We start from the raw sequence: 23563 nt of genomic DNA, 5'->3' as shown, positions 1-23563 counted from the left end.
AATTATTTATAATTGCCAAGATATGGAAGAAACCTACATGTTCATCAACAGATGAGTGGATATAAAAAGATCATTGCTTCATTGTCAGCACTGAAAAGAGTATATGCCACCTTCTTAATCTCAAGACTGCAGTTTTGTGTACTGCCACTAGATGGCGACAGGCACCTTGATTTCCGGCCCCCCACCCCAACATCCCCTATGTCCCCAGTGTATTGTCCCAGTAACAAGGTCAGGGTCCTGATACTCACAGCAAAACCACAATTTGTCTTTGTCAAACTGAAATGACAATGCTTTCCTTATTAAAAAGGAAAGTTATACTGTTTTATTATTGTCATTAGCCTAGAGAATAATTCTTTTTAAATACAATATACAATGATCTCAGAGTTTCAGTGACCAGAGAATGAATGAAGTACCCCATGGAACTTGATACTTGGGATTAAAAACAAAGAAGACAAAGAATAAATGATGTGTAAAGAGCCATATTGTTAATAAGGAGATATTTTATTGACTTCACATAAGTACTGGAGTAAAAGATTTGCTTCTTCTATTGTTTTAAATACTATTCTTCTTAGTTAACTTTATTATGCACAAAAAAAGAATCAAAATTCTACAGAGATGGATTTAATAATTAGTTGTTTTGTCTATAAGGCAAGATTTAAAAGAACATGATTAAACTCCATCAAATGTCTAAAAGTCAATCAATTTTTTTTCTTTTGTGCATAGATAGTAATATATCTCTTTAAGGATTACTTTCCTTTTTAAATTGAAAGATATGAATCTTTTAAAAAGTTAAGTATTTCAAAGTATTTTAAACATGAGCAAATTTTGTAAAATTTAAATGTGTAGAACAAGTGTTGTGTGCAATCACAGTTTAATTTCTTTAGGCATTTAAAAATAACCTTTTTTAAGACTTTCAAAAATGTTTCTTCTTACTCATTCTGAATCATACCTAGGAATCCAATCTCTTTAAGCTTTGTAAACTATTGAAAAGACTTAAGGCTATTTTGGCTTCAAAACCTTTTCCAGGAGTTTATCCTAAAACCTTTAACATCTTATCCTTCAAGTGTCCTTGGAGTTTGCACATTATGTTATGGGCGCTTTCAATTAAGATAGTACCCTGATTTCCTGCTCCTGTGTCCTCTTGCAAAACCCAGTCTTCACAGATTTTAGTGACCAGACTACAAGACTGGCAGTTTGAATTGCCCTTAAATTCCAGTTAAAAGTTGACACTTTCCTAACTGACATTTTCAGTGAGAGTTTCAGACTATGTATTATATGAGATTGAAATAGCATAAGAACTCCTTTTGCAGTGCCTGATAACCTTTGAGTTCTATAGACTTTAAAAAGAAGGATGTTCAAAGATATTAAAATTTTAACATTTTTTAACTTAAAGATGATTTGATAGCATGTATGTCCCATCTCTCCATCCACTCATACCATTCTCTCTTTAACCAACTGTGAGGGGTCTTTGCAGTTGTCCTTATCCACAGAAATTGCTGTAATCAGTCTTTGACTTTTGTTTTGCTAAGTTGAGTTGTCAATTCTAGGATCTCATTTTACTTGCTCTATCAGCAGTGTTTGACAGGGTTGATCTTTATTTCCTGAAACACCTTCTTCCTTTGCCTGCTGGATATTTCCTACCTCAGCTGTCCATTTTCAGGCTCTTTTCTGCATCCTCGTGTATTCTGTATTCCTAGGACTGTCCCAGGGCTTTGGTCTCTTCTAGACCCAACTTCCTAACGTCTTATCCAGGCGTGGAGTATTATCCAACATCTGCATGCTTGTAGCTCCCAAGTTTACCACCACTCAGTCTGGTGTCTGTTTATGTGTTCCTCGTCTCTCTCCTTTTACTGGAAGCTTCATAAGAGCAAGGACTTCATTTTGTTCATCATTTTATCCTCAATTCCTAGGAAAATGTCTGACACATATTTCACACTCAGTGCCTTGTATGGAATGACTTCTTGGTTTATGGGTAGTTCACCTTTAACCTTGGCCATAAGCATGAATAAGTCAGCTATTAACTTTTTCTGTTTTGAGATGAGTAGATGTTGTATTTATTTTTTTATTTCAATAATATTAAGAAAGTTATCTCCTTATAATCTGAATTTATTTTAGCTCAGTTGATTACATTTATTTTAAATGACAGGAGTTAAAAATTTAAATAGTGGTTTTATTTTCAGATTTTGATAGAGATTTTTTTTAGCATATTGCTTTTAAAAGACTAATAAAGGTTCTGTTAATTCTTTGAAAAAAGATAATTTTTAAAATTTTAAGTACTTCATTTTCTGCATGGTAAATCATTAATGTGTCTAACATTTTCAGTGACTTGTGGGTTTTTCTTTTTTTTTTTTGCTTTGTGTTGTGAAAATTTTTAAAACAAAATTTTGTATCTCATAATAGGATTTAGAAAACAAACACTAAATATTGAAATTAGCACTAGCATTTTTTCCTGAAGATGTACTCAAAAAAGTAGTCAACCATAAATGTCATCTTGGGTCCATTCTGAGATACATACTGGAAAAATTATGGTCATGTGTCCATATAGAAAACCAGGTGATAATAGGTTAAACTGTAAGTAACATTTCTTTATCTCCTACCATTTATCAAAAAATAATTTACTTATAAACTTCCATTTATAAGTAAATGAGCACCAAATTAAAGAAAACTGAGTTAAAGAAGTATTAGTCTAAAAAGAAATGCTCAGATTTGATTTATCAGTGCTGTGAATGTTACTTAACTTTTAAACTAACACACTTGGCGCTGTCATTATTAGTCTAAATTAATTAATTTGAGCTTCATTTTCAGTTTTAATTTTAGAGAACTATAAATTTGTTGAAAAATTTAGCAGAATATAAACTTCTATAACAGTTAATAGGTGCGCATACCATTTGAAATGCTTTGTTTCTGCTTGTGTTCTCTGCTAAATTTTTTTTCCATTGAATCTGTGCTGCTTCTTTGCCGATGTTTTCCACTGTAGAATCTCCATCTCGCAACCTTGCTTCTCGCGAGCGCATTTACAAAAATTATGCTGTAGCTGGGCCTGCCTCTGCTCTCTCATCTCTGTCTCACAAACTGAAGGGTGGGTATGCGTGCGTTCACGGATGGGCCATTCCGAATGAACACAGGTCTCAATAAAGACATGTTAGTTCACCTCAGTCATTCTCATCCCATTCCATTTTTTAAGATTAAAGTTTATCATTTTATTTAAAATTTGATATTTTGGGTAATTTGTGATGTAACTATTCAATATTGTAGTATTGATTATCCTAATTGATATGCATGTTTACTATATCTGTAGGTTAAATAGTACCGTTATTTAATTTCAAACCTATATGAGGTCTTAAAAAATAAATTATGTAGAAATAAATGCATTTGGGGAGTTGTAAAACCGTTATTATCAGAACAAGGTGGTATATGTGTAAGCCATAAAGCACCTTATGACCTGTGAGAACATAGTATCTCATGTGACAGTTAAACCTTAAACACATTTTTATGTTATGTAATATGAAGATCATTTTTGTGTTTTAGGTTTTTATGAGAAACAATTTGGTAATTAAGTTTTTTAATTTAGTTTGCTTTTCAAGGATGTCCTGTCTGGCATGGGTCTTCCTTATAGTATTTTCTTAAGTCACTTTGTTTTAATATTTTAAACTTAGAAATGTTTAGACTATTGACAGTTGATAAAATGTCAGACAATTTTAAAATGTGCTTTGGTTTTTTAAAATACTATAGATGCCTCATCACATATTTTGTCTTAAAGTAATATTTAGTTAAACTTTTAAAATCCTGTATTCTTAGAAATGGATAAAACAGTTTTTACATCTCTCCTTTGTACAGTTGACAGAGGTACTATGTAGTGTTATGGTATAATTATAATACCTGACTTCTGTAGTATATAGTGTTGTGTGAGCTGATCTGTAGTACATACTACGACATATCGTATTATGGTGCAGTATTATATTATGTTGTATTATAGGATGGTATCATGTAACCCTTTATTCATAATTTTGACATGAAAAGAATTATGAAGGTTATTAATGAATGAATACTTAATATGTAACATTTTTATTAATTTTTTTGAATGTGCTAAATTTTTATCCTTTCCTGAATTATTTTTCCTCCAGAATTCTTTTGAGATTCAAAAAAGTATCACTTAAACTTACACATGATAAACATAAACATTAAACAAAATTAAGTGATGAATGTGAAAGTATTTGTCATCTAAAGCTTTTGACAAAATATCTGTTTATAGATACTTCAAGCAGCCACAACATGACCATTTTTAGTAATACTACCTGCCTCAAAACTTTTGAAACCCAAATGAGGAGGATAAACATCAATTAGCTAGCATATGGGTTTATCAAACTTAACTTGACATATGCATTTTTTTTAAATATAAGAAATATATTTTGGAAAAGTAAAATTTTCAGCAGGATTTAGTTGTAATTTGACAAATACATCTCAGGAAGTAAGCTCATTATTTATGTGCCTAGAGTCCAACAGGTATTCAGCCATCACCACTTACAGATCTTAAAAAAGTATTCACCATTACTCGAAGCATAGGAACAAGGTATACAGCTGCCATATTTTTCTAACCCTCTCGCTATGATGATTTTTGCTAGCATCAGACAAGCAGTGTTCCTGATATTTGAAAGATTTAGTTGTTTCGCTAACCACAGAGGGTATTTCCCTTATGAGAATTTGTGCATCATTAATTTAGAAAGCAAACCTCTTTCAATTCATGAATTGATCTTTTAGAGAGAGGAATGCCAGATATAAAAGATTTACTACTTATTTGTCTAGATTCACCACGATGTGTGGTTCAGCTTATGAAATAAATGTGATGATGAAGGTGTTTCCAGCTACTAGCAATAATAACAAAAACTAGTGCTCCAAACATCACTCATCAGAATTAGTGGCAAGGACTAGACTGATGTTTAATTCTGCCAAATACAATATATTGGTTTATAAAATCTGACCCTTACAGAACAATGGCTACTGTCACCTCTGCCCTCTGGCCGTGGGAGCCATTAAAGTAAAAAGTAAATTTTCAGAGAATCTGAAGATTTATGACTAGCAGAAGAAAAAAATAAGAAAATAGGAATTTGTTTACTCATTTAACAGATATTTATTGGACACTTACTGTACTGACCCATTCTTGACATTACATCAGTGAAGAGTAGTAACAGACAAGGATACAGCCCTCGCAGGCCTTCCATCAGGAGGCAGGCTCTCCGGCAATACTCTCTTGTGGTGCAGATAGCTAGGGTGTGAGTGTAAACACACACACATGCAAGCGAGCCAAGAAACACTTTCCTATGTTATCCAAATTTCTTCATATTCCTTTTTTAAAAAAGAAAGAACTACAGTGTAACCAGTTAACAGATTCATCTCAATTTACTAAGTACCCTTTTTCAAAAAATATAAATGCTTTTAGCAAGGTTTATGGATTTTCAGTTTTTCATACCACTTGAATCATTTCAGTCAGGTTGCTTTCCTCCTAACAGTGAACTAATATCACTTGTACTAAGGGCAGGAGTTTTTATTTTAGGGAGGAAAGATAATCTTGAAGGTTGTACCACCTCCTGGCGGCAAAGACCACCTGGCTCTAATGTCTCAAAGGGAAGCATGAAGTAGTAGGAAAGAGAGATACTGAATGAGGGCCAGGATGCCAAAAACAAATGCTGTCCAGGTATGAGAATCATCTAGTGCTTTGCCTAGTAAAGAGCAGATGATTTTTCTTTGTATCCTTTTTTTCTGTTATTCCGCTGACTCCTTGTTTCAAGGTCCCGCAGTTCAGATTTGTACTTCTAATTCTGAGGGTCCTGCCATTTTTCTTCTTTCCAAGGCAACACAAGCTCTTGAGTCCTAACCAGCTAAGCTTATGAACTACCTAAGCTTATAGGATACACTCTTTTTGTAAATAATAGACTGCCTGAATTACATGCAATTAAATAATTGCTTTAGAACATTCATATGTTCATTATAAATTATTGTAATATAATTATTAGAATATTAGAATTACTAAAATATGTCTCCTAAACAGCCCTTTATTAGCCTAATTGGATTTATTTGTGTACTTGAAAAGGGGTAAGTGTATCTATACATATTCCACTTCCTAATTCAATAAGACCTACACTTTTACCCTAATAAAGATGAGTGGTATTTACTGGAAATTTAGCTCTACTACTTCATATATTTAAAAGTACATGTTCCCATAATTTCTTATTCCAAAAAATTAGTTATGTTTTTTTTTCTTTCTAGTCCCTCACTGAATTGAAATTGTAACTAATGATTGTATTAGGGCTGAAGTTCGGCTATCACGGATAAGTCGTACTGGTACACAGGTGCTATTTGTTCAGCATTTATTTAGAATGGTTTTTGAGTGGAAATGGTCGTATAATGACATAACCGAAATTTGATGAGAAATAGTCCCCCCCTTTTCCTTCATTCTTCAAGTATTTTTGTCTGTGACGAGCAGTACAGATTTTTTTAGCTGTGTTTTTTATTTCATTGTTTAGTGGCTAAATCAGCAGTAAGTTCTAATTATATTAACAAGTTTCACTATGAAATGGACCATACAGGTGACCGAGGAACTATCTCAACACCTTCTAGACCAGTCTGTACATCAGGAAAATCAGAACTGTCCTCCAAACACAGCAGAACACTTAAACCTGATGGACGTATGAGCCGGACCACTGCTGATCAGAAGAAGCCCAGGGGTACAGAAGGTTTATCAGCCAGCGAATCTCTCATGTTGAAATCTGACGCTGCCAAGCTGAGGTCAGATTCTCACAGTCGGTCACTGTCCCCCAACCATAACACCCTGCAGACACTGAAATCTGATGGGAGGATGTCTTCTAGCCTCAGAGCTGAATCCCCAGGACCAGGTTCTCGGCCATCATCTCCTAAGCCAAAGTCCCTCCCCGCCAACAGGTCTAGCCCATCTGGTGCTAGTTCTCCGCGCTCCTCCTCACCACATGAGAAAAATCTACCTCAGAAGAGCACTGCTCCTGTTAAGACGAAACTTGATCCCCCTCGAGAACGTTCCAAATCAGACTCTTACACACTTGACCCAGATACCCTCCGCAAGAAGAAGATGCCGCTCACGGAACCACTAAGGGGACGATCAACATCACCAAAACCAAAACCAGTCCCAAAAGATTCTAAAGAGTCCTCTGGATCCGAAAATAGAGCCCCTTCTCCCCACGTGGTACAAGAAAACCTCCACAGTGAGGTGGTTGAAGTCTGTACTTCAAGTACTTTAAAAACAAACAGTCTAACAGACAGCACCTGTGATGAAAGCAGTGAGTTTAAGAGTGTGGATGAAGGTTCAAATAAAGTTCATTTCAGCATAGGAAAAGCACCACTGAAAGATGAACAGGAAATGAGAGCATCCCCTAAAATAAGTCGAAAATGTGCGAATAGGCACACCAGGCCCAAGAAGGAAAAGTCTAGCTTTCTCTTCAAAGGAGATGGAGCCAAACCTTTAGAGCCGGCCAAGCAAGCCATGTCCCCTTCTGTGGCTGAGTGTGCCAGAGCAGTCTTTGCCTCTTTCCTGTGGCACGAAGGCATAGTGCACGATGCAATGGCTTGTTCTTCTTTCTTAAAATTTAATCCTGAACTTTCCAAAGAGCATGCTCCTATAAGAAGTAGTCTAAACAGCCAGCAGCCTACAGAAGAAAAGGAAACCAAATTAAAAAACAGACACTCATTGGAAATATCATCTGCACTGAATATGTTTAATATTTCACCTCATGGACCAGATATATCTAAAATGGGTAGTATCAACAAAAATAAGGTATTGTCTATGCTGAAGGAACCTCCTCTGCATGAAAAATGTGAAGATGGGAAGACTGAAGCCACTTTTGAAATGTCCATGCATCACCCAATGAAGTCCAAGTCTCCTCTTCCCTTAACTCTACAACATTTAGTGGCTTTTTGGGAAGACATCTCTTTGGCTACTATCAAGGCAGCTTCCCAGAATATGATTTTTCCAAGTCCTGGTTCTTGTGCAGTCCTTAAAAAGAAAGAGTGTGAGAAAGAGAATAAAAAGGCCAAGAAAGAAAAAAAGAAAAAAGACAAGACAGAAGTTCGGCCCAGGGGTAATTTGTTTGGTGAGATGGCCCAGCTGGCAGTAGGAGGCCCAGAGAAAGACACCATCTGTGAGCTGTGTGGAGAGTCCCATCCTTACCCAGTGACGTACCACATGAGACAGGCTCACCCCGGTAAGCGACGTTACTGAATATATACAAGTACTTTCATGCAAAAACAAATTAGGTCACTTCTGACTTAATCTGTTCTGTGAAGTGTGTCAAAGTACAGGGAAGCCATTGCCCAGAATTTGTAGTATCTTCTAATGTAATTTTTAAAGTGCATTATCAATATAGGTTTTGTGAAGAATAGGTGAAGCTCAAATAGTATGACGGTAAAGCGATGTAGTGCTATTTCATTTTAGTGTATCACATTCAAATAGTGCTTACTTTTTAAATGTTATATATGTTACTCAAAGGATACTGTTAAGTTGTCTCACACAGTAGAAATAATATGTCTATAGACTTTAGGTTTCCTTTGGTTGTAGTGTTTTCCTGTTCAGAATTTCAAATTAAATTACTTTATACTGATTTCTTTGGGCATTTTCCTGTGGAAGAGATATTATCAATGGTTTCAACAGAAGGCAGTATTTTACAGACATAGAAAACAAGCATACAGTTACCAGGGGGGAAAGGAGGTGGGGAGAGATAAATTAGGGTTTAAAATTTGCAGATACTAACTACTATATATAAAATAGATATACAACCAATTTCTTCTGTACAGCCCAGGGAACTATATTCAATGTCTTGTAGTAATCTATAATGAAAAAGAATATGAAAACAAATGTATGTGTGTGTGTATATATATATATATATATATATATATATATATATATATATATATACACACATATATATACATATATATATATGACTGAAACATTATGCTGTACAGCAGAAATTGACCCATCATTGTAAACTAACTATACTTCAGTGAAAAAAGAAGACAATATTTTAGATAAATACTATTTCTATAACAATTGATTACTATTCCAAAATTCACCTATTATGAATTTGGGTAAATTTTTTCTCTTCCTACATATTATGTTGAAATGTTGTAAAGTGTGTAATTTATAAAATACATCATTTTAACAGAATATTTTGTATCTATTTTTTCTGATTTTTTTGGCATACTTAAGTAAATCTAAATGCACCCGCCTTTTATATTTCTCTTCATCTGCCTTTGTAGACTATCTTCAGTATTTTAGGCATCGTTTAATTGATTGCTTTTTGATCACCCATGCTATTTTGCTGATATAATTAACAGGCTGGAAAAAAAAGTTAGATACTTGCTTCAGTATTTTGCTTACTTTGATAAGGGAAATCTGTCATTTGTATATAAGTGGCAAAGATCAGACTATTAAGGATACTTAAAGTGTTAAGTTTTATTTATGTTCTTATTTCAAGGTTGTGGCCGGTATGCTGGTGGACAAGGTTACAATAGCATTGGGCATTTTTGTGGAGGATGGGCTGGTAACTGTGGTGATGGAGGCATAGGAGGAAGCACGTGGTATCTGGTGTGTGATCGCTGTAGAGAAAAATACCTCCGTGAAAAACAGGCTGCTGCAAGGGAGAAGGTATTTTATTTTGTTCTGGCTATACTGGTAATGATAAGTACAAGCCGTATAAAAATCTCATTTTATGATCATATTATCAGACAATTCCACATAATTGACATTAAGATTCCTAATTGACATTAGGAATTATGTACAAATTTGATTTATGTACCAGATCAGCTGTTTTTAATTACAAATATAAATTATATCTTGAGATAACACAAAATAACTAACCTATAGCACACATGCCTTATTGACAGATGTTTATTTTGTAATTTTTTTTATTATTAATTGTCTGCTACTCTCCATATATATATAGCATTCCCTCTTTATCTTTATCTCTCTTAACTCTCTTTTGCTTTTTCCTTTTTCTACTCTTTATCTCCTCTCTTTTTTTCTTAATCCCTATTTATGTTGTAGAACCAACAGAAATTTAAGATCAGTCACACTAGTGGCAAAACTAACTAAAAATGTTTGCTGAATACACACAAATTATTTACTTTTTTAAAAAAAAATTACATTTATAGTTTACTAGTTAGGTTTTAAACTCTCCCAAGGAAAGGAAAAAATACAGTTTGTGTTTGATATAAAATAGTTCCAGTCAGTTCAGGAGAAGCATGAAGTGAATGTTGTTTTTGGTGATCACTGTTACTATTTTAAAGTAGTTCTACAAGTGTTTAATAATTGTTATTAGAAACTCAAAATATTTAGGTTAAGAAATTTGAAATTTGAATCTAAGTAGGAAAAGATCCCTACACATTTTCTTTGCCAGGTCAAACAGTCTAGGAGGAAGCCACTGCAAGTCAAGACCCCTCGTGCCTTGCCGACCATGGAAGCTCACCAGGTGATTAAAGCCAACGCCCTCTTCCTGCTGTCCCTGAGCAGTGCAGCCGAGCCAAGCATTCTGTGTTACCATCCTACAAAGCCATTCCAGTCTCAGCTTCCCAGCGTCAAAGAGGGCATTTCTGAGGATCTTCCGGTTAAAATGCCTTGTCTCTACCTGCAGACATTAGCTAGGTAATATGACTTGACTATTTTTTTTTAATCACTTTGGATTAACAGCTCCTGTTGATTACTACAGAATATGTCTCAGAAAGTAAGACTTTAGCTATCTTTTACTCTTTGGTAAGTTGACTTTAGTCTGTTAATAGTGGGAAGTGATAAAATGGAACAAAACTGCTTTTGCTGTCAAAATCTTCGATTTTTCAAATTTTTAATTCTATTAGCATTTAAATGTTAGTTAGCTGGTTACCAGCTTTGTGCTACACCTTGAAGACACCAAGACGAATATAATAAAACCCTGACTTCTGTGTGTTCACACTCTGCTGGCGACAGATATGCAAATGAAACATTTAAATGTTACGTGCGGAGTGCTGTGATAGAAGTGTGTGTAGGACACTATCGGAACATAAAAGATAGAGGGCACCTGAGTCTTCCCAAGGCCATCAGGAAAGATATCCCAGAGGACCTGACATTTTAGCAGAGTCTTGAAGGATAAATAGAAATTAATCAAGCAGGTGATGGGAGGAAAGCTATTCCTTCCCATATTTCTTCATATGTGAAGACACAAGTGAAATAGCTTCCCCACAGGCTTATTAAAGCATTGGCTACCAGGAGATACACATGAAATGCCCTAGAAGTGGTTCCCCAGGACTGGGTGATGTGAGGCCTCGTAGCCCAGGCTAAGGTTGGATTTTATCGCATACACTGAGGAAGAACTTTAAACAAGGAAACTCATGAACTGGTTTGCAGTGAGACAATCACTCTGCTACTAATGTGGAAACTGGATCAAAGGGCATAACCGAAGGTGGAGAGAAGCCTGTTAATAGTATACTATTTTCCCATATTGAGATTGGCTGGCACAACCCATACGTCCATACATTATATGCTGATACTCTAAAACAGCATATAATTTCATAGACCAAATTCAGATTTTTTTTTTAATCAGCTGACAAATGAAGATTTCTAGAAGTCGCCTGCTGGTGTGACTTAACCCACAGTTCCATTTTAAGAAGCTGAGCTATGTAGTTTGTTTGTTTTTGTACTTATTATTCAATAAAATGGGAAACAAAAATGAAAATATGAGACTAAGTACGCTTGGGATGGTGGTGGAAATCATCAGGAATGTCAAGTGCAACAAGTCTGTCGCTTCAGTCACATCGCTTACTGTGCTTAGGTTAACACCTCTCTGTTCTGGTCTGAAAAGGATAGAGTCAAATGATAAAAGATATAAAAAATGCTGGCATACCCTAATTATGGGTATTTATATTTTTAGCTCTCTGGCAAATACATATCCCCCTACCTCATGGAACATTTCATATTTCTAATCTTTTTCAAATTTCACTCTTGTATATGTTCCTACCGAAAAGGTCACTGCCTGTGCTTCTGCAGTCCATGCAAGAAGCATCATGAGCCTGAAGCAAGGCAGTGATGATGGGGAAGGAGAAGAGAGAATAGTGAGGGGAAACCGGGCATTCACAGTGCCAAGCCTGCTGTACACTGAGACATTTTAGCTTGAAACACCTGGATCGCTGGTGGGGTCATTCACTAAAACCCTGGAAGATGGAAAGATTCTCAGAAGGAAAGAAAATATGTTCAATTTTGGTTTGCATTGTTTGTGGTACCTGGAATATCTATGTGTAAACTTGTCAGATTTTTATTTCCTCTTACTTACATCTGTGACAGTTTTAATACTTTAATCCTCAATTATAGACTTATGTGTTGCTTTTACTTATACGAAGGGGATTAAAAATGGAAAATACCTGTATTGCCATCATACCTTAAGTTATCGGGTTTAATTTAATGCAGGCATCACCATGAAAATTTTGTGGGTTATCAAGATGACAACCTGTTCCAGGATGAAATGAGATACCTGCGTTCAACGTCGGTACCTGCCCCATACATATCCGTGACTCCTGATGCAAGTCCTAATGTGTTTGAAGAGCCAGAGAGCAACATGAAGTCCATGCCACCGAGGTATATGAGTTATCTTCTTTCTGTTGAAGTCCAATGTTTGGCAAAAGAAAGACTTTAAACTAGAAGAGAATGCTCTAGAAGTCCTTTTGTACCTCCTTCCATCTCAGGAGGGAAGTTGTGTCAGCTCTGCTCACCGTTAGAGCAGTAAGAAAAAGCCTGTATACATGAACCAGGTAAGGTCTTTGATAGCAGAGACCAGTTGGAGAGAAAAGATCAACTAATGAAGTAATACAAGATACCACTATGTGCTTTAGAAACTCAGACTAGAGAAAGGTCACTTTGAGGCAGTGCTTAGAGAAGGGGCCATAGGAGAAGTAGCTCTGAAAGTAAATCTTGAGCTTCTTGGATTATTACTTGCAATGCTTCCCTCAACCTGCCCCTTTATATTATAGTATCAGAGTAAAGGGCTTCTTGGAGACTGAAGAGCAGCATTTAAATCTAATGCAGAAGGAAACAGGGTACCAGTGAGACTTTTTAGAGGAGGACTGACTAGTAAAAAAAATGTAGAGATAGTCAGCTTCACAGTATCAACTGAGAAGCTGAAAATTTTAATCAAAGATTTCAGCTAAGTGTGTGAAAATGGATTGTGTTGGCAATGGTTATGAAAAAAGATGGATAAAGGAAATATTTTGTAGGAAAAATCAGTGTGACTTGTTGACTAACTAGATAATGAAAAGGATAAGTTTAGGATAACATCAAGATTTCAGGCATGAATAACTGAACATGATGTCACTGGAAAGGAATACACTTGCTGAAGGAAGAAAGAAGGTGCTTATTGAGACATGCTGCTGTTCGTACTACACAGTCGTAAGTATGTACTAATTAATACGGGCAGACCTCGCTTTATCGCACTTCACTTGTACTGCGGTTTTTACAAATTGTGGCAGCCCTGCGTTGTTAGGTGATAGCATTTTTGGCAATAAAGTATTTTTAAGTTAAGGTATGTACATTGTGTTTTCTCAGACATAATGCTATTGCACACTTACTAGACTACAGTACAGTGCAACCGTAATTTTCATATGTCCTGGGAAATCAAAAAATTTCACGTAACTCTCTTTGTTGTGGTGTTCTGGAACCAAACCTGCAATATCTGGCAATAGTTTAGGTAAAACCCTCTAGAGTAGAAGCCCTTCGTATTATCACTGGTGTCACGGAAGAAACTAGAGATCTTGTAGGGAGTCCTGTTTTCCACAGCCCCCTGCTGGAGAAGAGTAACAATGCAGGGCCCAGGGGATGCTGCCACAGGAGTAGGATATCTACCAACTGGCTGGAATGGTCCCTGATATAGACTGTGGGGAAGTCCACCCCTGCTTTTCAGAACAAAGAGAAGACCTGGACAGAGCTGCCCACTTTAAGCAGGAGGAAAATGAAAATAAACAACATGTCATACAAGTCACATGAAGAACCCAATCTAAAAGCTCTCTCAAGGATGAACAGAAAATTTCTATGACTACTCTGTAGTACTGAAAAACTTGATAAAATAAATTTAATAAAACAAAAGCCCAAGTTTGATAATAAGATCAAAAGCAGAATGAGGTAAAAATATACATTACAGAGCTAAGAGGACAGACATCCACACCATTGTAAGACTAATTAATGTCTTAGAAATGTTTAGAATAATAAATTGAATTATTAACATAAAGGAAAAGTGTAAGATAATCATAATGAGTAAAGAGTAAAAGTACAAAAAGATTATAGCAATTAGAGCCAAGGTAAGAGGTATGGAAGCAGGACAATCCGAGGTGGGAATAACTGGTTCTTTAAAGTAGAAAAACCAGCAAATAACAACTGAAGTATTAATATAAAAAAGTTATAATATAAAAAAAAAAACCTTCCCCAAATAATAAAGTACTAAACTTCCAGATTAAAAGCACATTTTTATAATGGGTGACTATAAGATATTAAAACTTTTTTTTGGAAAAAAAAAAACAAGAATTTTTTCATGTGTCTAAGAATAGAAAAACAAGTCATTTTGCAAAAGGAAAAGATTAGACTGAGTTCAGACTTCTGTGTGACAACTTTGAATGAAAGAAACAAAATGAAACAATGTCTCTAAACTCCAAAATAAAGAAAATGTCACCTTAGAGGTTTTACTCAGTCACTCAGACATACTCAGATATAAAAGATCTTGAAAACATTAGAACCTAATTATGGATGAATGGAATGAATCAAATGATTAATGAAAAGTTACGTTAAAAAGAACTCTATACTATTTATGTAAGTGTAATTTTCACAGAATCCTAAATAAACAAAACTATGACCCAAGTGTTTTATATTTGGCCAGGTTGAGACATTCTCAGCCATACAGTAATTTGAGACTATAGCACCTTTGAGCTGTTCTTTCAAAAAATCTTTACAAACTCAAGCTGTTATAAAAGGGAATGAATAATGAATCCATTAAATCAATGGTTTTCAACATGGGGTGATTTTACCTCTGAGATGACATCTGACAAAGTTTGAAAACATTTTTTGTCATAAACATGCTGGTTCCACAGACATCCTGGTGGGTAGAGGCCAGGGATGTTGCTAAACATCCCCCAGTACACAAGACAGGCCCCGACAACAAGGAATTGTCTGGCCCAAGGTAGCCAAGTTTGGGTTAATGATGGTCCTCTTTGTTTCCCTTGGGTTTTCTTGTGTTGCTTGAGTTTTTTCACAAGCATGATCATTTTTAAAAGAAGAAGTCGGTGTTTCTTAGGTTGTACAACAATTTTTTTAAGTTGATAAACTTCCTCTGAAAGCAGAACAGATGTCTTGTGCTTTATAGTGACACCATATGTAAAGTGAATTAAGTTAAACATATCCCTATCATTCTGGAACCAAACAGCCCAAACTGACATCCAGGCACCTTTACTCCAATTAATTATGTACAACATTTATAGACCATTCAAACAAGAATGTGCACACACTTAGGCAGTGAGTAAAGAGAATGGCCAGGGAGTTGGCCACTTACTAGAAAATACATAAACTTTACTGAGGGACGTAGGATTTTTAAACCTTGCTTGAATGGTAGAAAAGAAACAACTCTAGAACTCAGGGTGAACAAAAATATCCCAGTTTGGAATGAGGTGACAGAGAAAAGAATACCTGAAAAAGAAGTAGTTTGTAAATTTGTCTTAGAAAGTAAGGAAAGGTGTTTCTCTTTTTTATAAAATGCCTCAATGAAGGAAATTGTATAACCATCTTAATACCTTTTCCAGTGTTTTTTAATGCTACTATAGTAAATAGAAAAATTGTTGGTTTATTAAAACCCGCTTGAAAACCATTGAGTTCTCATATAGGATGTAAGTATCATCTAACTCTGACCCTGGAAATCAGTTTGTTACTTCTTGTTACACTTTGTTGTGGCCGTGCTCTGGATGGGGCTTTGGGCAGCACATCCCAAGAATGAGAACCAGCACCAGAAGAAAATTGCATCCTTTCACTTTCCGTTTTATTATGTTTCTGTATGTACATATCCATTTTCTTTCCACTCAGTGATCTTATGGATATAGCTGCCTGTTTCTCCTGAATATCATGACACATGTCTTCCCCCACAGTGCTTTTGATTCTGAAAGGAGCTTAGAACATTTGGTGCCTTTTCTTCTTTTTTTCATGTAAAATGCAAAGCAGACTTAAGAAAACCAAAAGTTTTAAGATGCAGTTCTGAAATCAGTCAAAATGTGACTACATTTGGAAAGATCAAATTATGATTTAAAAAGAAGTTGTCAAGTTGACTTTGAATTTGTATTCTTCCACATGAAATGTAGGTTCACATATTTGACTGCACTGTTATAAACTAAATATAGTGTCACATCATTCACTTTTTCTCCTGAGTTTTTATCTGTCGTCTTGTTCTGTCTGCAGTTTGGAAACTAGTCCTATAACTGATACTGATCTCGCCAAGAGAACTGTCTTCCAAAGATCATACTCAGTTGTTGCTTCTGAATATGATAAACAACACTCCATTTTACCTGCACGAGTTAAAGCCATCCCTAGAAGAAGAGTTAACAGTGGAGACACTGGTAAGTATAAAGATAAAAAAGAAAACTGAGTGATCCAAAAGGTTTTGTTTGGTTTTTTTAATCTAATTTTTGAGGGAGAGGAATGGATTAATTTTAAATTATAGTAGACGTGCCTTCTATGTGTAACAGCCATAAATGTGTCTCTCTAAATTTTGCATCTCAGTTGGAAGAGACACCCAGAGATCATCAAGTGTTATTCAAGAATAAATTGACTTTAAAATACATTACTTGTTAGGTATCTAAGCCAACTGCTTCTACCATTATCCCTTCTACTAAGCGTCAGTGAACTATCACTTCCAATGACTTACACTTTAGCAGTTATCTTCCCAGTCCTAATAGAAGCTCGTAATTCTTGTAGCAACTGCCACTCTCAATAGATAATATAATTTGGGGCCATGACTAGCTCTTAATTAGTAAAAATATTAGATAATCTGGACCAGTTGGTATCAACAGCTGCAAACTAGGGTTGATTGGTTCCGTTTCAAGCATAAAGAGAGAAACCCAAGAGAAAAGAAAATGTTAAAAAAAGATATGTTTATCAGACAGACCAGTTACTAAATGAAAATCTGCCCTTGTATTTCTCAGTAGATGATAATATATCTTACTGAAGATCTCAGGGAAGATATTATGGAGGATAAATCAAATGTTAATGATGTATAGGTTCATTCAACAATGATTTTTGCACTCTTATTGAGATGTCATTTGTTATAAAGCAGTCCTTTAGAAAATGTTGGGGATAAGATGTAGATTCCATTTAAGGAGAAAATTAATTGCTTAGTGTTTATTGTTTTGGAAAGCATGGACTTTAGATTCAGATCTGGATTCAAAATCAACTCCACAACTTAATAGCTGTACGACTTTAGGACCGTGAGATAGTTAATCTTTCTGAGCCTCAGTAAAAATTAAAATTGTTAGGATTTGCAAAAACAAAAAAAAAATCCAAAGACTCTAAAGTAAATAATCATCTTAAATATATTAATCATATTTATTGTCTATGAAAATGAATAATGTTCTTTTTTTTTTTAATAGAAGTTGGTTCTTCCCTCTTGAGACATCCATCTCCTGAGCTTTCCCGGCTAATCTCTGCCCACAGCTCCCTTTCTAAAGGAGAACGAAATTTCCAGTGGCCAGTTTTAGCTTTTGTTATACAGCATCATGATCTAGAAGGTCTTGAAATAGCAATGAAGCAGGCCTTAAGGAAGTCTGCTTGTCGAGTTTTTGCTATGGAGGTAAGAATACATCAGTAGGGTTACTGATTCATTGATCACACAAGTCATGTGATGAGTCTATGTAATAATATCACTTTTCTATGAAACATTGTGACAAATTAAGGGACATTAGCAAATAGAAAATATCAAATGTTCACATCGAAATTAAACTCTTAAGGTTATGAATATTAATGAATTTAGAGTTTCATATTTAAGCACTCTGAAGAAAGTTTATTCTGCATTGCTTTATTATTTGAATCCTGATAATGTTTTTTTTAAAAAGCTTTTTGTAATCACAGTGTCATTTCAGTTAGAATCATCATGCAAAGGGGATGAAAAGTAGGGCTTGTTACAAATTTAACAATGATAACTTACCTGAGTCTCTGTTCTCTGGAAATGGATTGGTATATATCATAGACTAGTATATAATAAATTTTTTTTCTTTATCATAGGTAGGAAGTAACCTGCTATTTACTGATGGGATCAATATGAATATATTTAAGTAAATGGTAGTTTGTATAGAATTTAAGAAGAATTTTATGTTGATCCCAAATGCAAGTTGGAAGAAAAATGTGCTTGAATAAATTAAGAAAAATTTTTGAAATAAAAAGTGGTTTGAAAAGTATTTCATTTCATAGGTATTATTTTCCCTATTACTTTTTAAAATTAGAGCCAAAATTATTAACTATGTTAAATTCAGTGTGCTTTCAGTGTAATGGTTAGACTTCCTGGCATCTTTCTTTGAAAGACTTAGTCCATGAAAGTTCTTTGTTTCCAAGTTAGAAAAGCCCTGCTATTTTTACTTGTTTATTTGCTTTTTATCTTGGACTTATTTAACCATCCTTTGTTCAGGCTTTCAACTGGCTTCTGTGCAACGTCATCCAAACAACTTCTCTCCATGATATTCTGTGGCATTTTGTGGCATCACTGACTCCGGCTCCAGCGGAACCAGAGGAAGAAGAGGATGAGGAAAATAAAACAAACAAAGAAAATGCAGAACAAGTAAATGGGGTTTTTTGTTTTTTAATTGTCCATATTTTTATAGATGAGTGGAACCACGTTCAGATAAAACAGTAACTTGCATGAGGTCATTCACAGATTATATAACCTAAAGGCAGGAATAAAATTTCAGTGCTGTGAGCAACATATGAACCATACTGAGTGAAAGTTTTGTCTCCAAAAATGCTGTCAGTCAATTCTGATTTCTCACTAGACATCGTTGTCACAAAGCAATCGACTGGAAGTTATATACTAGTGTAGTACAATGTAAGACGGATAACGAAGGCAGCATTACAGAGAGGATCGGTCTACTTTACACCGTTGCTGTAAGACACCAGAGAGTAAAAATGATACTGTATAGGAACATGAAATTCAAAACCGCTTGTCTAGAAGGGTCTGGGTTTTTATAGAAGGCAGCTTTCATAATGGAAGAGTGCTGGACTAGGACTCTCGCAGCCTGAGTTCCAGTCCCTTTTCTACCTCTGTAGCTGTGACTTGTGGGTCTCATTTCTATTTCTAGAACAAAAAGGTGGAAGACTGAATCCTCCATTTGAAAGACAAAAACTGTCAGAATAATTACAAAAAACAAAAGCTAGATACTGTTTATAAGCATCACATCTAAAACTTAAGGTTATGGGAAGATTAAAAGAAGGAGATTAGAAAAAAGACACACTGGATAATTGCCAACTAAAATTAAGTTGGTACAGCTATTTCAACATCAGAAAAAATAGGCTTCAAGGCAAAATTATTAAGAGGAATAAAGAGGCTTGCTGCAAAATGAAAAAAGTTTCATTCTAAAAATGTATCTCGTTAATAAGATAGCCTTGAAAATAGGAAGTAAAAATCAATAGAACTGCAATGAAAAATAGAAAAATACCCGCAATTAACAGTGTGAGATTGTAACACATGCATAACAGCTATCTATTCCTGCATAACAAGCCACCCCAGCACTCACCAGATTAAAACAGTGGCTTGTGGGCTCACAGCTTTGTGGGTCAGCATTTTGGGTGAGGCTCAGCTGAGGGGAATAGCTCTTTTCTGCTAGTCGATTAGTAAGCCCACTAGAATTGATGCTCATCTCAGGTATTTGGTGATTTTATTTATAGGTGACCTTATCACTTTTTCCTTAAAAATAATATAAACATAATTCGTTGATCTTAATGGATGTTTCGGGTATGGTTTGGTGGTGGTGTTTACATTTGCGTTACACGAGTGTCCTTAAAGTATACATAACACAGTATTCTTTGGTGGGGAAAATTCCTTCCAGCAAACATACTGATCAACTTGCTTTCAATTTCTGTCTTAGGAGAAAGATACGAGAGTATGTGAACATCCACTCTCAGATATAGTGATTGCAGGGGAAGCCGCTCATCCTTTACCACATACATTTCACCGCTTACTTCAAACGATCTCCGATCTTATGATGTCTCTCCCCAGTGGCAGTTCATTACAGCAAATGGCCCTGAGGTAATTTTATATCTAAGTATTCTAGGTCCCTTGTAAAAGAAATTTTTATGAAGTAGTCAAAGCACAAAGTGCTTGAAAGACCTCTTTCAAGTAAGAAAGATTCCCTGCATCATATGAATGATGCCTCCCTTATTACTGTCATAATCTAGAACTGTCTTTCTTCTTTGCTCATACCTGTTAGCCCTTCTGTAAAATGTGGATAATGTACTCTTAGTGATGTAAATTACCACATTACCACAGTCTGTAGCAATCTTCCTCACTTTCTCCCCTCTCCTACGCCAAGTCACTTGTCTCAGTGCGACTCAAGAGCAGAATCTTAAATGTCACAAAAAGGGAGAGGGAGAATGAGATCTCAAAAACAGAAATCAAAATAGGGTTTTGAGTTGAAAAGAGTACCAAAAGAAATGGAGCCTAGTCATATGCAGCCAGTCCTAAAAGTGCCTTGAAGAGCGTCACCTATTTTTAAGTCCCAACTTGCTGACATTTAACATTACTTTTACATTGTGAACCTTGTCATTGGAGCCACATACTAGACTACACATATAAATAAATCTTGCATTGATTTTTATAAGAAATAAGTTGATGGAGTGATTTTGGCTCCCCACATCCCTAATGATAAGACCAGCAGAGGGGAGATTTTATTTCCTTCTCTCAAGATTTTTGAAGTAAAAGGTGTGTTTATACTCTGATGAACTGGTATGGAATTATAAGATTAATAAATTTGAGAGACGCTTACATTTGGGGTAACACTTGTCCACAAAACTGATTTGTTACCTTTTTTACTTCTGTAGCCTTGATCTTCATGTATCCAGTTTTTCTATATTTAAAATGGGTGAACTTTCCTTAGAATTTATATTGTTCAAAAGAAATGACCTATATTTCTCCAAAAAAAAAAGGCAAGAGTAATGATTTTGTCTCCTGAATTTTTAAAATTTGTATTTTTTGCCTAGAGCATTAGATTTCTTAAAATATTACCTATCAAGTGCTTTTTTCCCAAGAATTCCTTAGAAATTTCTGAAGAATAATTAATATATTGCTTATGCTCTTTTAGATGCTGGAGTCTGAAATTCAAGCAATCTGATCACCAATTCCTCCATCAGAGCAATGTCTTTCATCACATTAACAATATTTTGTCAAAATCAGATGATGGAGATAGTGAAGAGAGTTTTAGCATCAGCATACAGTCTGGCTTTGAAGCTATGAGTCAGGTCGGTCATTTAACAGTTATCCTGTATTGTCTTACTAATACTCAACAATGTATTGAAGGAGAAACTGAAAGTTACTCATAAACAGTTTGATTCTTATTTTTTACTTCTTATCGCATGTCTGTTTGTTTTATTACCATGGAAGATTTCCATCTGAGTATTATAATTAGGTTTATTTGTTTCCGGTAGGAATTATGCATAGTAATGTGCTTAAAGGACTTAACCAGCATCGTTGACATAAAAACTTCAAGCCGACCTGCCATGATTGGCAGTTTGACTGATGGTTCCACAGAAACCTTTTGGGAATCGGGAGATGAGGATAAAAACAAAACTAAGAACATCACCATCAACTGTGTAAAAGGAATCAACGCCCGCTATGTATCTGTCCATGTGGACAATTCCCGAGATCTTGGGGTAAGAAAGGAAACTTAATTTGTAGTTCGTTAGTTCTTTTCAGACCTTTAGTAATCATGCATTCTCATTTCTGAGTTTAGCAAAAAGATTTTCACCTGGAACTTCACCAACCAAACCACATTTTTGTATTTCCAAAATAAATCTTTTAAAAAGTCTAAAAAGAGATTAATGTGACTAGGAGCACCGAGGAATTCCATTTATAAGAAAAGGTCTGATTACAAATATACCATGGCTATAGCTAAGCAAAATAAATAATTACTTTATAATTTTTTACCTCCATGCCTTTGTTCAAGCTATTCCTTTGGCCTGGAAGTCCTCCCCTTAAAGTCTGCCTTTCAGATTCTCCCCAGATCTAAGACCCAGCAGACAAATCCTCTTCCAGTGCCTCTTTTCTCTCCTCTGGTTTCTTTTTCACGTTACTCTGATGGTATTTAGTATACTCTGACCTATAGTGTAATTAGCTTTCAGTTTTTAACCCTCACCTCCCAGCCATCATGGGGGAGTTGGAAGGAGTTCCTGGACTAACCTAAATAATCATGACTTATGGTCTCCCTAGCTCTAGTTTTTCTACATGTTTCAGCTGAATTGAACACTCTTTTACAATAAGCACTAAACAGGAAAAAGCGCCCTATTTACTTGAGTGTTAAGAACCGAGAAGAAAGTAGCACCAACGGCCAGACCCCCGTGCTTCCACCCCGTTCCTGGGGAAGGATGCTTCTTGGTGTCTTTTCCCTCAGGATGGATGCGGCTTGCTAGCAGATGTAGTATTAATAAGTCTCCTTGGGCCATTGCCATTCTGCTCCTATTCCATCTGTGCATTTCCCTTCCCAGAGGGAGCCAGAGTGGCAGGTTTGGGTCTCAGATAACCTAGATGGAGGACACCAGCCACAGAAGTCCAGTCTATAGAGCACTCCTTGCCGTCCACAGCCACCCCAGCTTCTGTCCATCAGCGCAGATTAAATAAGAAAAAAGGCCTAGCTAATATATCACTAGCTTATCTCCTCTTGAGACCCAAGAGTTTAATTGGTACAACTACTTTATCTTACTGGAAAGTCAAGTGTAATAAATCAAAACATTTTTCTGGCTGGAACTCACTGCTCAGTACAGTGTTATCTTTGATTCATATTTTAAGCCAGCACATACTCGCCCTCAGAACCATGGTTGCAATCAATTTGACATTTTTGCCTTTTAGGAGAGAAAATCATGACAATACTCATTTTTAAAAGCCCCAGTATGTATTGCTGACATCCACCTTCCTTTTAGGAAACCTCCTCTAAGTTATATGTGTTATGTAACTCTGTGTCCCCCGGCCTGCCCCCGACACTGCCTTAAACACAGCATTTGTTGGTTTGAATTATATCAGCCAGTAGCACTTCAAGCATGCAGCTCTCCGAGGATTTAATATGTCAATCTGTTTCTTGCTGTGCTTGGCACAAAACTTACTCAAACTTAAAGTCTCTGGCTCTAGTACCAGCATGGCTCTTTTCAGTGCTTAAAGGTATTGAATTTCTTTTGATATTTACTTGTGTGTTAATATTCCTTCCCTAGTCTGACAAGGATCTCGAGGGGCTAGAGCCCATCATTCTCATATATCCTTCTCTAAGTCCATAAGGTAATCTGGTTACATCATGATACTCACAA

The 23563-nt window shown here is 35.6% G+C and overlaps 1 protein-coding gene across 7 annotated transcripts in view; it reads left to right on the top strand.

The window, feature by feature from the left end:
* MYCBP2 (MYC binding protein 2) overlaps nt 1-23563 on the top strand; it is a 225959-nt gene that overhangs the window by 177214 nt on the left and 25182 nt on the right. For all 7 annotated transcript variants that reach the window (XM_074378365.1, XM_074378366.1, XM_074378367.1 and 4 more), the window contains 10 exons: nt 6585-8228; nt 9501-9670; nt 10422-10666; nt 12458-12625; nt 16472-16629; nt 17659-17858; nt 18690-18839; nt 20143-20303; nt 21355-21511; nt 21698-21922. In XM_074378365.1, the coding sequence (XP_074234466.1) occupies nt 6585-8228; nt 9501-9670; nt 10422-10666; nt 12458-12625; nt 16472-16629; nt 17659-17858; nt 18690-18839; nt 20143-20303; nt 21355-21511; nt 21698-21922 (3278 nt within the window). The remainder of the gene's footprint in view (nt 1-6584; nt 8229-9500; nt 9671-10421; nt 10667-12457; nt 12626-16471; nt 16630-17658; nt 17859-18689; nt 18840-20142; nt 20304-21354; nt 21512-21697; nt 21923-23563) is intronic.

Source organism: Camelus bactrianus, chromosome 14, assembly GCF_048773025.1.
Source record: "Camelus bactrianus isolate YW-2024 breed Bactrian camel chromosome 14, ASM4877302v1, whole genome shotgun sequence".
Classification (NCBI taxonomy): domain Eukaryota; kingdom Metazoa; phylum Chordata; class Mammalia; order Artiodactyla; family Camelidae; genus Camelus; species Camelus bactrianus.
Note: the sequence above shows the minus strand (reverse complement) of the source record. Positions and strands in the feature narration are given on the sequence as shown.